We start from the raw sequence: 12236 nt of genomic DNA, 5'->3' as shown, positions 1-12236 counted from the left end.
GACGGACATATGTCTAACCTGGTTTTAAAAAATCTCTGATAATGGAGAGTGAATAACTGTCTTACCGTCAGAAAACTTTTCTTATCATGAAACCTCAGTCTTTGAAGCTCCAAATAAAGCTTGGTCTTACTACCCCTGTTCATATCTGACACAACAATCAGATTATTCTCTTTCTGCTGTCAGCTGCCCTGTACATGTGTGGACTCTGTACCCTTCCCAGATTTCCGTAGACTAACCAGTTACAGACCTCCAGTTGACCCTCATAAGTCCCGATTGCTGGACCTCTTTGTTTTTCTTGCTCAATTCTGAACACCCTGGTTTGCTCATAACTCTTAAAACACAGTGCCCAGCACTGGACCCAGCGTCTGGCTCCGGTGTGTCAGTGCCAGGCAGAGGGAAGGATTGCCTCGTATATCTGCCAAGAAACGCTCTCACTTACACATCTCAGTGTGAAGTTTGGGTTCTCTGCCTCCCACTGCAGCCATGTGATATTATTGATCATGTTTCATCTTAACCCACTGTACTATTCAGATTCCTTTCTATATTTGTACATTTTAGTTTTGACCTGCACGCTCTTCTTTTAGATTTGTCGAGATCTTTTGAAAGCCCAGTTCAACCCTCCAGTAGGCTTGCTGGCCTTTCCAATTTGATGTCTTATTTAGATTTAAAAAGGTTATCAATCTATACAAGAAATGAAAGATTAAAAGCAGTGAATTGTGTTGGACTTTGATCGGATCCTATTCCAACCCTTTCGGTTGCGTCCTTGCAGTCAGACAATGAAACCATCTATAACCGTTCTTCAGATCGAGCTCCCCAGATAACTGTGAACCTCTCTTTCAGTTATGTCAGTTGAACGATATTTCTGTAGCTGTTTGTACAAATGTTCTGGGACAGTGTCAGGAGTCTTGCTAAAGCTGTGAGATATGACATCTTCTCTTAGCCATGAGGCCTGTTTCTTTGGCATGAAAAAAGTTAGGATGTTTTGACATGAACTTCTTTCTGCCACCTGGGGAAGTGGGAAGTGATTTGCTAGAAAGCAGTCAGCAAACTAGTGATGGAGCTGGAAGTAAATCCCGTATTCTCTGGGTTCCTGTCTAATATGTTTTCCTCTAAGAAGGATCATCTTTTATAAACAGTGTACCTTTTTAGTTATAAATTCTGAACTATTTTGTATCATGTTTAATACAAACTTGGATCTGATCTTTGAATTTTAATACTGAAGATTTTAAACCAGCATTCCAGAGCAGCCTTCTTTCCTGTTCTGTTCGTTTTGAACTGAATAACATGTTCATTTGTGAAACAGAGAGAGTCCAAAACTGACTATGATCTTGTTTTGCAGCTGGAATTATCTCTCTTCTGGATGAAGAAGAGCCACAGCTCAAGGTAAGCTCTTACATCTGGGAGCAAATAACAGCAAATGTATTATGTTGAGAGCTTAAAATCAGAAATGAGTGGATCTCAATAATTAATGGCTGGACAGCAACAGGTGGGCCCCAAATCCTATCTAGCCTGAAAGCTGAAAGGAAGGGCTTGAGTAACATGATAACAGATGGCAAACTTCCTTGTTTTGAACATGGATCAAACTGGAGCTTCACATGCAAAGATCTCTATTCACCAAAGCTCCCAGCTGTCTCATGATGATGGGGCTTTGTTACTTCAAAGTGTTCCAGAGACTGCATTTTTACTATGTAAAAGTCAAAGCTGAAGAATATCTCAAGTTTTTAGCATAATTTAAGTGATGTAAAACAAAATCACAGTTACAGTTTTCACTTGGAAAAAAAAAAATCACAATAGTATTAGGAGAAGAAAACAGCAACAGAAACTTTACAGTCCACAGAGTATATGAATCCATAGGACAACATCAAACACTCGAAGTGGTGGTGTATTGATACTTGCTAGTTACTTGAGCAGTTAAGGTAGCCCCTTTTAGGAGGGGGAAGTGCATCTTGTAATATTGTAATATCCCTTAAATGTTTTGCTTGGAAACAGACATAGGTTGTGATAGATCTGAATGAGCCCTGTTTTTGCTCTGAACTGATTACAAGTGGGCTGGTTCTAGTCCAGATATTGTTTATCTGCTAAAGTACTGTGTCCAAATAAGTAGAGTTGGCTGGCCTAGACCACAGGCCAATTCTATGTGCTACACAGAGGTTGCCATAAAGACTTTGAAAACTTTGTATTTTAAGGAATTTCAGCTATCAGTCATTCTAGCCAGTCATTCATCACAGAGAGGCCATGGGAAGGAACATCAAGGTTGTCTTACCTGTTAAATGAGCAGCCCTTTACTTGCAAAGGACTTGCAAAGATTAATGAATGATTGCAAAGATCTTCTAAAGTAGAATTTACTGTTGAAATGGGTCAGTGTTTATGACGTCAGTCTTGGGTGGTACTTCATTTTTACTGGGGAAAGGTAATAAATGCATTTTTTAATGTAATATAACTTTTAATTATTTTTTGTAGGAGTTTGCTCTTCACAAGTTGAATGCTGTTGTCAATGACTTCTGGGCAGAAATCTCTGAGTCAGTGGACAAAATGTAAGAGAAGATACTTATTACTTCAGGGTGTGCTGCTTAAAAAGAACATGAGATATAAAGTGGATGTAGTTCTAGTTGCTTGATACTGGCTAGTACAGCATCTAGCTCTACGTTTTCCAGAAAGCACTAATATAAGTGGGTGTGGGGTTGGAGCTGTAGTCCCAAAGACGCAAGTTCAATCAAGCTGTCCTGTGGCCTTAAAGAGAACTGAGCACACAGAGCTGATGCTCTTCTCTCTCATCTTTGCAGTGAAGTTCTCTATGAAGATGAGGGCTTTCGGAGCCGGCAGTTTGCTGCACTAGTTGCTTCTAAGGTTTTTTACCACCTGGGAGCTTTTGAAGAATCGCTGAACTATGCCCTGGGAGCAGGTGACCTCTTCAATGTCAACGACAACTCGGAATACGTGGAGACGATCATTGGTAAACAACTATTGCTGCAAAAGAAAAGTTCTTGTGTTGTCAAAACTGCTGTAACTTTGAGATTTTACTTGATTTAGCTGCTTTTCTCCATATTTCTCTTCCTCTCCTTGTATTCATTTAAACTGATGCTTCAGCTAATTTTACCCAGTTTTTGTGCTTTCTTTTTCCTGCTTTGGGATTCTGTAATGGAACTGACTTGGGAGTTCTGGCATTTTTTTCCTATTCTTAACCCTTATTCTATTGTGAGTTCTTAATAGGAAAATTGCTTTGGTTGTTTATTGTCCTTTCTCTCGTTTGTATGCTAATGTTATTATCAATTTCGGCATAATTTTGGAAATAATTGGCTCGTAAGTGTAGCTGCACACGAAACTGAGGGGTACAATTTTTTTTACCCACCCTTAACAAGATAGCAAGTCAGATGTTGAATGGATGTATGATTTGAATGTCTTTTAGAAGTCTTGTCTGCTGGTATCACTTACCTTGTACAGGATACGATGGACCAGGGCTGGCTTTCAGTCTCCCCAGCTAGTGCTTACAGTGGAGCTAGGAAGTCTCCTACTGCTGTTTCCTCATTTATTTAAAATATCGTGGTACTTGAACAAAGATCATGTCTTTGGTTCCATTTTAAAAATACCTACTTGGTTTCAGCACTAAAAGCAGAGTTTGTTAGGAGAGAATATAAGTATCTTCCACTACTATCTGTATGTGACTACACAAATAGTTCTTGGGCCTCGCCTCTGTGTAGTTTCCCATATGCTGTATTTGCTGGTAGAATGTGTGTATGCACATACTGGTCTCTTCATCTGTAAAAAACGGCAAACATCTAGGAAGCTGACTTCCCCACCCCCCCACCCCCCCCCCCCCGTATTTGTTCAATATCTTTTCAGCAAAATGTATCGACCACTATACCAAACAGTGTGTGGAGAATGCGGAGCTGCCAGAAGGGGAGAAGAAACCTGTTGATGAAAGGCTAGAAGGGATAGTGAACAAAATGTTCCAGCGATGCTTGGATGACCACAAGTACAAGCAGGCCATCGGCATTGCTCTAGAGACGCGCAGGCTGGATATCTTTGAGAAAACCATCCTCGAATCGGTATGTGCAAGAGACAGGAGGTGCACGTAGCTAGTCCAGAAATGAAGTGCAAGGATCCATGTTGCTATGGAACTTGCCCTGTTTTGTATGAACAGAGTAAAAGATGAACCTCAGGGGTGTTTGGTTCAATATGTTCACGGAAGGCAGAGCCACTCAGGGCTATCAAGTATAGAGAGACCCCTACCTTTAAGAAATCTCTGAGCTGCAAATTGCTGGGAGAATATTCCCAGGAAGCTTGGCTATGTGCCCTCTTCTTAAGGTATTCCTTGTCAGCTACTAGCAAATATACGATACTGGACTAGGCAGACCTTAGGTCTGGCGTAATGTAAGAACAGCTCTTTTATTTTGTTGTGCCTGTCATCTGCTGTAATTCACTGTGGGAAGGGATCCTTAGGGCTAGGTAAGTGATTTATTTATGGCAGGAAAAACAAAAAAATTCAGTAGTTGGGTGAGCTGCTCTGATTTTCAATAAGTGGCTGTGTGCAGCCTTAGCCTGCCCTGACTGCAAGGCAGTACAGTCTGGCTTTAACATCTTTCACTGAGGGTTAAAGGTAAGTCATGTCACCTAGTAATGGCAGTCAGAGAAGCATGCCTGTAGTCATTTGCAGCAGCTCAGTGGTTTTGTGTGATCTTGTTATGCTGCAGTATCTCAATCATATGCCAGACACATAATTTAAAGCCTTTAAATTTTACCACTTTTCAGTTCACAGCTTTCCCATATTTTTGGATGTCTCCCATTTCTGTATATGGGAATGATAATCATAAGGCATCCATCTTCCTTGCTGTGTTCTGTTTGCTGTGCTATGGATTTACTAACTTAATTGCCCATTATAAATCCCTCATTTCAAATTACCTTTCTGAAGTCTAGTAACCAAATCTGTTCCTCAGTCTCTAGCAAGAAATAGGTCTGTTGGGGATCTTTTCTTGGTGCATGGTTTGTTTTGCTGACATTTTATGTTAGTGCAGGGAATTTCATTGCATTCGAGAATGACTATTCAAACAAGAAAGGTGAAGAAGGGTAAATAGGTATTGAACTTTTAAATGAACCTTTTGCATGTTTTAACTACTGAATTAAATAATGGTCCTGTACATTTTTGGTAGTATTTTTTCTTTAAACTGCAATGCACCTGCATGTAAGCTTTTCTGAAAACGGGAAACTGTGAAGGTTTATATATGCATGTCTTTTTCCTCTGCTTTTTAAAATAGCAGGGAGGTAGCTTTATTTTAATTTCTACATCCTGCTTGTCAGTTCAAACTCAGACTTGATATCCCTGAATTTTATTTCAGAACGATGTTCCTGGGATGCTAGCCTACAGCTTGAAGCTCTGTATGTCTTTGATGCAGAATAAACAGTTCCGTAATAAAGTCTTGAGAGTTCTAGTTAAAATCTACATGAATCTGGAGAAACCAGACTTCATCAACGTGTGCCAGGTAAACTTCTCAGAGTGATGTTTAAAGATCAGTCAAAAGTTACTCTTCTTTACATGTATTTGACTTGACATCTACCTGATCTCTGTTTTTTAGTCAGTTAAATATCTTTTCCTTGTTGTGTGCTTCAAATATATATCAAAGTGAGATCAACTTGAAAGAGAGATGCAAATACTGCACATTGGGTCAATTTATAGAGAAACAAACACGTTCAAAGGCAGTTTGGGGACACAGACAACTCTGACAGAATATTTCAAGCCTGTGTAGGGAGTATCAGATGGTAGGTTCACAGCTTGGAATTTTATTTATTCCTCCAAAGAACGTTTACGGTGCTTTATTTTTTGGTAAGCCATTGTCTGAAAGTGTTTGGACAACCAGTTATGAAGTTACTCAGATGTTCAGGCCTTTGCCAGTCTTGATGTGCCATGTACATGGGACTCAGGAGTGTTATGCCCGTTCCATTTTAGCTGAGACATCCCTACAAAAAGACTGATGCTTCTTTAATGTGCTTTTGAAATTTCTGTGTTTAGTAGGACAACATTGTCTGTTTCCGAAGATAAAGCTGCAGAAATAGGAAGGCTTGAATGGTGTGTCTTGAATTTGTAATACTCGGTCTTGTTTTTAAACTGACCTATGAAAACTCTTCAAAGATCTCTATTGTCTCCTATGAGAGAGAGAATTTTTCTTTCTTTGAAGGAGTGTTCTATGGAAGCAGCAGATAAGGGAATGGGGAAAATGGAGTGTGGCCTCAGGTAGTGTTACTTTATCATTCTGAAGTATATAATGTTTTCTCCTGATTTTTTTTTTTTTCTGTTCTTCCTTTCCTCCCGCTCAGTGCCTGATATTCCTGGATGACCCACAAGCCGTGAGCGACATCTTGGAAAAACTGGTGAAGGAGGATAACCTTCTCATGGCCTACCAAATTTGCTTTGATCTGTATGAAAGTGCTAGCCAGCAGTTCTTGTCTTCTGTGATCCAGAATCTCCGCACAGTTGGCACTCCTATTGCCTCTGTGCCTGGATCCACCAACACCGGCACCGTCCCTGGATCGGAGAAAGACAGGTGGGGAGACTGGCTTGAGAAGAGGTGTCATTGTTGTGTTCCAGTCCTGCTCTGATGGAGCCTCCTGTTCTGTGCATGGCTGCCCATTACAAGCAATCGAGTTACTCCCCTTCATTTAAGTCATAATTATAGATAAGACATGTTATTTGCTTAGGGCAAAATTGTATATTACCAGAATCCACTGTTGTTTGAAAGAATGCATTTTCCTTTGCAGTTGAGGTGAGCATGGTGCAGTTACTGTGGCTCAGCTAATGAGCAGGAATTCATTAAGCCATAGTGTGAATTGCTCGGGAACACTCTGATGTTGTGTGGTCTTTGCAGCAACTTGTAAAGCTAAGGAAGAGGAGGGTTCAAGCAAAAAGCTCATCGCAGCTATGTGCAAGCTTGGTTTCACATCATAGCTTGTGATCTGCTACCTGCTTGGGGGAAGAGTGAGCTTGGATGATAGTGTAGTGTTATAGACCCTTTTGGACTTGCAGTTAAAAAGAGCTAGTTCAAATCTAATCTGAGTTTTGTTAAAGTCCTGACATTTAAAACTTGTTCAGTGGTCAACATCACTGGATCTTAGCTGCAGGAAGCCACTATGAAGAAAACCAAAGTTGGCACTAACCATTCCGTTTTCTTTATTTCTTCTTTTGATGGCTTACAGGTAATTGACATAGATAGTTTTGTTTTAAACCTCTGTTTTTAGAGAATTGGCCAATCCATGCTAAGGGTGCTGCCCAGCTCGGGGGCAGCGTAGAAGAAGTTTGTGCTCCATCTGCTCTTTAATCACCAGAGCTGTCGTGTCTGTACGCAGCCTGATCCCTGCACTGTGTTTGATAGCGTGTGATGGAGAATACTGCCTAGATTAAGGCTGGTTAAATGTAAGGGCTTATGCAGCTGTGAGGAACTGGGTCTAAATGCTTTTGAATTAGTGATACGGGCATAGCAAGCATTCTCCTTTCTTTTCCAGTGAAATAAAAGGAAAGGCACAGAATAATTTATAAGCCAGCTTGTGAAGCATTAGGACAAGGTGCTAACAACAGCTTAGTATGTTTCATTTCCATTTCAACACTCTAGCATCCATCCTGATGGTGATGAGCTCAAGGCTTCTGGGTGAGGATATAATTATCCTTGCTGCCTTGTTGTTGACCTTGTTTTCTCACATGTCTCTGCCTGTTCATTCCCTGCAAGCATCTCTATTTTTGTTGTCCGTATAGATGGAATAAGAGGCTGAGGTTTTCTGGGCCTTTGTCTTCAAGATCCCTGAAAATTGAATTGGGGAGGAGTTTGCTTCTCAGCAGTGACCTCCAGATAGTCAGCCCTTGTCCTGTCACAGTCCTGTTTCCAGTCATCATCTCTAAATCCCAGGCTACTCTTTCAGGACAGTATTCAGCCATAATTACAGTGCTTGACTACTTACAAGGGATGAACTGGGTTGCATTTTTCATTTTTATTTTATTTCAGTGATGCTATGGAAGCAGAAGAGAAACCAGGAAGCACTTGTGCAGGGAAGTCTGCAGAAATTGTGAGTGCCGTTTCCAAAATATGCCTTGCTTAGTTTTTCTTATGTGTTCTCTTTGAATCTCTGGGGTTACTAAATTGGTTTGGCTAATGAAGAATGGAATTCTACTTCCGTCTTGCTTGGAGACAAGGTGACAGATGATCTCTGAGGACCAAATATCTGACAGTCTGCAAGTCCAGCAGTTCGGATACTGAAAATTGGGGGAGAATGGGAAGTGGGTACATTTCAGTGGGAATTACTGAGCCCCAAAAAAGGAGACAGAAGGATCTGGCTCACGTGTTTGCTTTTTGTTGATGTTGAAGTAACTAACTCATTCCAGAAGAAAGGGCCTGAAATTTGACTGCTGCTGAGAACCTTAGCTGATGAATTAGCTTGATGTGTTTTTTTTTCTTCTCCTGTCATCTGGCTGTAGTTCTGGCTGGATAGAACTGATGCTGTTCTGCAGGAATGGCGGGAGGGGATGCTGACATAACGTAGTTCCTTTTCCATGAAGGAGGAAGGTGTTGCCTCTGGCTAGCATGGTGGCTGTGTTGCTGGGCCACCTGGTTAGAATCTTTTTGTTTAGTTTCTTTTCCCAGGTATTGGAGAAAGCGAGTTCACTTCTAACATGCACATACAATTGCATTTCAGCACATAGAATAGCTAATGCAATTCTGACACTTCTAATGCTGAGGAAAGGAAATGCTACTAGAGAGGAAAGTAAAACCCAAGAGAAGTTGTTGTTTTTTTTTCTTTTTCCCCATGGTGCATGTTTGCAAACTAGATTTGGGAATCTTGGAGAGATTCTTGCAGATCACTTAAAAATTAATCAAGGGCAAACAGAAGTGTTTTGTTGAGATTATATTCCACAAGAGGTTGTGTTTCTTGCCCCCATCAAGGAACCTGTAAACAGTGCTTTTGTGCAGGAAAGGTATCTTGAATCAGTTCTGCTCTGTTGGCATTGCACATAGATCTATGTGTTCTTGAGCTTAATCTTCCACGATTCAGAATGCTGACTACAAAGAAATAATTGAGGAGATTAGTTTAGGGGCTGAACTACTCATGCTTGGCTGGTCTCTGACCAGCTAACAATGTCAGTACAAAGAGCTGCACTGTACTTTTCACCCTGCTCAGAAGTGACTTCGGTTGGAACGTAATCTGTGGAAACTGTTCCATCGCAAGGAGGAAGGAGGCTTTCTCAAAGAGCTCTGGAAGATGAATGTGTTAGAGATTCCTAGTTCTACTAGCTGTTGTTCTAAATAAAGGCTGTAGCTCACAAGAATGATGCTGCAGCTCAGCAAGGTCATGCAAAGTGTCGTGGCTTTGTGGTCCTCTCCATTAAAACTTCCATGGAAATACAGGTTCACAGTTCTAAAAGTGGTTGCTTCTTGCAGGAGACTCATTGTATCTGTAGGGCCAAACAGCAGCTTGCAGAATATCAGATGTCACTCGTATCCTTTTGCTTTCAATGAAAGAATATATTTCTCTTCAAAGAGTCTCTTCCCCCACCTGCACTGTTGTGCATGAAGGGGCTTGATTATCTGGGAGGTTTGGGCTTGTGCAGCAAGGGCAGAATCAATGTCCTTTTAGTCCTAAAACCTGATAGATTTTGGAGTATGGTGATGGGAATGTACCAGAGTGACTTCTTGTGAACTGTATTTTAACAGAGCCGTAGTTGGGTTCTCAAGTTTTTTTTTCTTTTTGCTTGTGTTTGAAGAACCCAGAGCCTAAGGACCAGATCTCAAAAATGATTAAAATTTTAAGTGGGGAAATGGCCATCGAGTTACATCTGCAGTTTTTAATACGAAACAACAATACAGACCTCATGATCCTCAAAAACACAAAGGTAAGAGTCTTTGTTAGATTTGGTTGTCTTGGATTCATCTGATTCATCCTGTGTTTGTTTTGACCATGTTGCTGTTATTTTACAACATCATCTTATGTTTTAGCATGGCCTCGCTGGGTTTTGAGGATACAAATCTGTGTTTTAGTCACGATAAATTAACTTTTAAAACTTGAACCTGTGAGGCGGAAGAAGAGTCGATTGCACCCAAAGAACACCATATAATCAGATCGTTTCAGCTTACAGCTAGGATGACCTAATGACAAGCTGCTGTTAGTGTGTTGATTCTTTTTCTTTTTTTTCTTTCTTTTCCACTTACTGGTTATAGAAACTAATCCTTTTCTCCCACCCATTTTTTGGTGGGTTTGTTTTCCATCTGGTCAGTAAGATGGACGAACTCACCCCCCAGCTCCATGACTGATCCGTTGCAAATGCTGCTGGTTGGGGAGGGAGGGAGTCAGCCAGGACTGTAGGTTACAGTATGTTGGTATCTACGTTGAGCTGTTATGTGAGACCACACCTTCAGCTTGGCTAAAGAAATCCTGATATGTGCTCAGAGACTAATATTTCCACATCGAAGACAAAACCCATCAGATATTGTAATGTAGGCAGTGCTAGTGAATTGAGTAACTGGTTTTGTTTTGGAAGGTGTTACTCAAGGGTGGGCAAATGAAAACTTAGAGGTAAATTAGACTGTCTTAAGCTAAATGATTATTAGAAACTGTAGGAGAACTTTCTTATATGTGAAATGAGATGCACATAGTCAGCAAAAATGGTAGAGGATGCTTGTAAGTGGGTTCATCTGTTTCAGGAGGCGCTTCAAATGTATTGGAAAATCTTTTCCATCTGCTGGTCAAGTGCTTGGGAGCGATCCTGCATAGTGCTCCAGGGATGGCTTGAAAACATCAGCAGCACACGCTCTGCAGTGCTCAGTTCTGGGAACCAGAAGCGGGGGTTCTCCAATTAAGCTGCAATTGAAGTAATCACATCTCTGACAGAAACTCCTAGAAGGGATTGGTTTGCACTGGAAAGATGGGTTGAGGATATATTAGAATGTATTAACAATCTATTAACTTTGATTAAAGGGAAATTGCCAGTTAAGTGGAGCATAATTACAATCCGTTTTTCTAGTGTACTGGCAAGCATGTTAAGTGACCTAGGGCATATCTTTTGCTGACTGGTGATACTGATTGTTTTTGTTCTTTCAGGATGCAGTGCGGAATTCCGTGTGTCATACAGCAACAGTTATAGCAAACTCCTTTATGCATTGTGGTACAACCAGTGACCAGTTTCTCAGGTAAATCTATGGCAAGGAAGCTCCAATGTCTTTTAGAGGTGTTTGAACAACACTGTTGCTCTACTTAGCTTGATACTTCCAAAAGGGTGGCTGCAGAACTCTGATGGACTTAGACAAGAACAAACAAAGGGTCTGAAAACTAATGTGGAGGCAGAGGGAAGAAGCTGGAATTCTTTCCTTTTCTCTATCCTCACAAACCGGCTTTATTTGACTGCTAACCATATAAGCAGTTCGGAGGGTGGACATGTGGAATTTCTGTTCTCTTTGTTCGCTAGTGGGAGAATTTCTGAGATGATGTATCTTTTTTGGTAGACTGACAGTGCTGAATGACTCTTGGAAGGGAAATGTCAGGGCTGACCTTACCAGTGACTTGAGGAAAGCTCCAGAAACTCTGCTAGAGTTTCTCCCGGAGACTTGATGGGCTGCATATTGAGCAGTTGTTCTCCATCTTTCACTGAGATCACCAGTATCTAGAAGCTTGACTACGACCAGCCAAAAATCAGGGCTGATGAAGGGGAGAGAGGTATAAAGTGGAAATGTGGTTAGCCTTCTTGCCTTATGGAGCTGCTTTCTGGTTTGAAAGCAGTCTTCAGTGCTGTGAAACCCTGCTTGCAGGATGAGGAACGGGCTGTATGAAAAACCTTGTATAACCTTTCTGTTTTCGTCTTCCAGAGACAATTTGGAGTGGCTGGCCAGGGCCACTAACTGGGCTAAGTTTACTGCTACCGCCAGCTTGGGTGTTATACACAAGGTAATGTTGTATTCATTTCCTTCTGTTCAATATAAATGCCTGACTTGTGAACACTGAAAACATTGACGTGGGAATTCTGAATGATGCCTGCACTCCAGTTTACCTAGTCTATTGCAAGGCACAGCTGTAACATAGTTTGTGTCTTTGCACTAAAGAAAAGCTGTGCTTTACCAAGTCCATCTTATCTGATACCCGATATAGTTTACGGCATGTTTTGCTGAGCATCAAAAAGGTGGTAGGATAACATGGCTCAAGGAGAGAATCTTCTTTGTAGCTCTTCCCTTCCTTTGTGAGTTGAACAGGTCAATAGTTTCTAACTATGA

General features: G+C 41.1%; 1 protein-coding gene across 1 annotated transcript in view; it reads left to right on the top strand.

Annotated features, from left to right (window-relative positions):
* The window catches only part of PSMD1 (proteasome 26S subunit, non-ATPase 1), a 75427-nt gene that overhangs the window by 1242 nt on the left and 61949 nt on the right, over positions 1-12236 (top strand). The window contains exons 2-11 of the mRNA XM_087739078.1: positions 1340-1383; positions 2461-2534; positions 2784-2953; positions 3841-4046; positions 5334-5477; positions 6310-6536; positions 7986-8046; positions 9740-9868; positions 11074-11162; positions 11835-11913. Coding sequence (XP_087595204.1) covers positions 1340-1383; positions 2461-2534; positions 2784-2953; positions 3841-4046; positions 5334-5477; positions 6310-6536; positions 7986-8046; positions 9740-9868; positions 11074-11162; positions 11835-11913 — 1223 coding nt within the window. The remainder of the gene's footprint in view (positions 1-1339; positions 1384-2460; positions 2535-2783; positions 2954-3840; positions 4047-5333; positions 5478-6309; positions 6537-7985; positions 8047-9739; positions 9869-11073; positions 11163-11834; positions 11914-12236) is intronic.

The sequence above is a fragment of the Nipponia nippon genome, unplaced genomic scaffold, assembly GCF_047370975.1.
Source record: "Nipponia nippon isolate SJK-2023a ecotype South Korea unplaced genomic scaffold, ASM4737097v1 scaffold_7, whole genome shotgun sequence".
Classification (NCBI taxonomy): Eukaryota; Metazoa; Chordata; class Aves; order Pelecaniformes; family Threskiornithidae; genus Nipponia; species Nipponia nippon.
The sequence above is the reverse complement of the archived record's forward strand: the minus strand, read 5'-3'. Positions and strand labels throughout refer to the sequence as shown.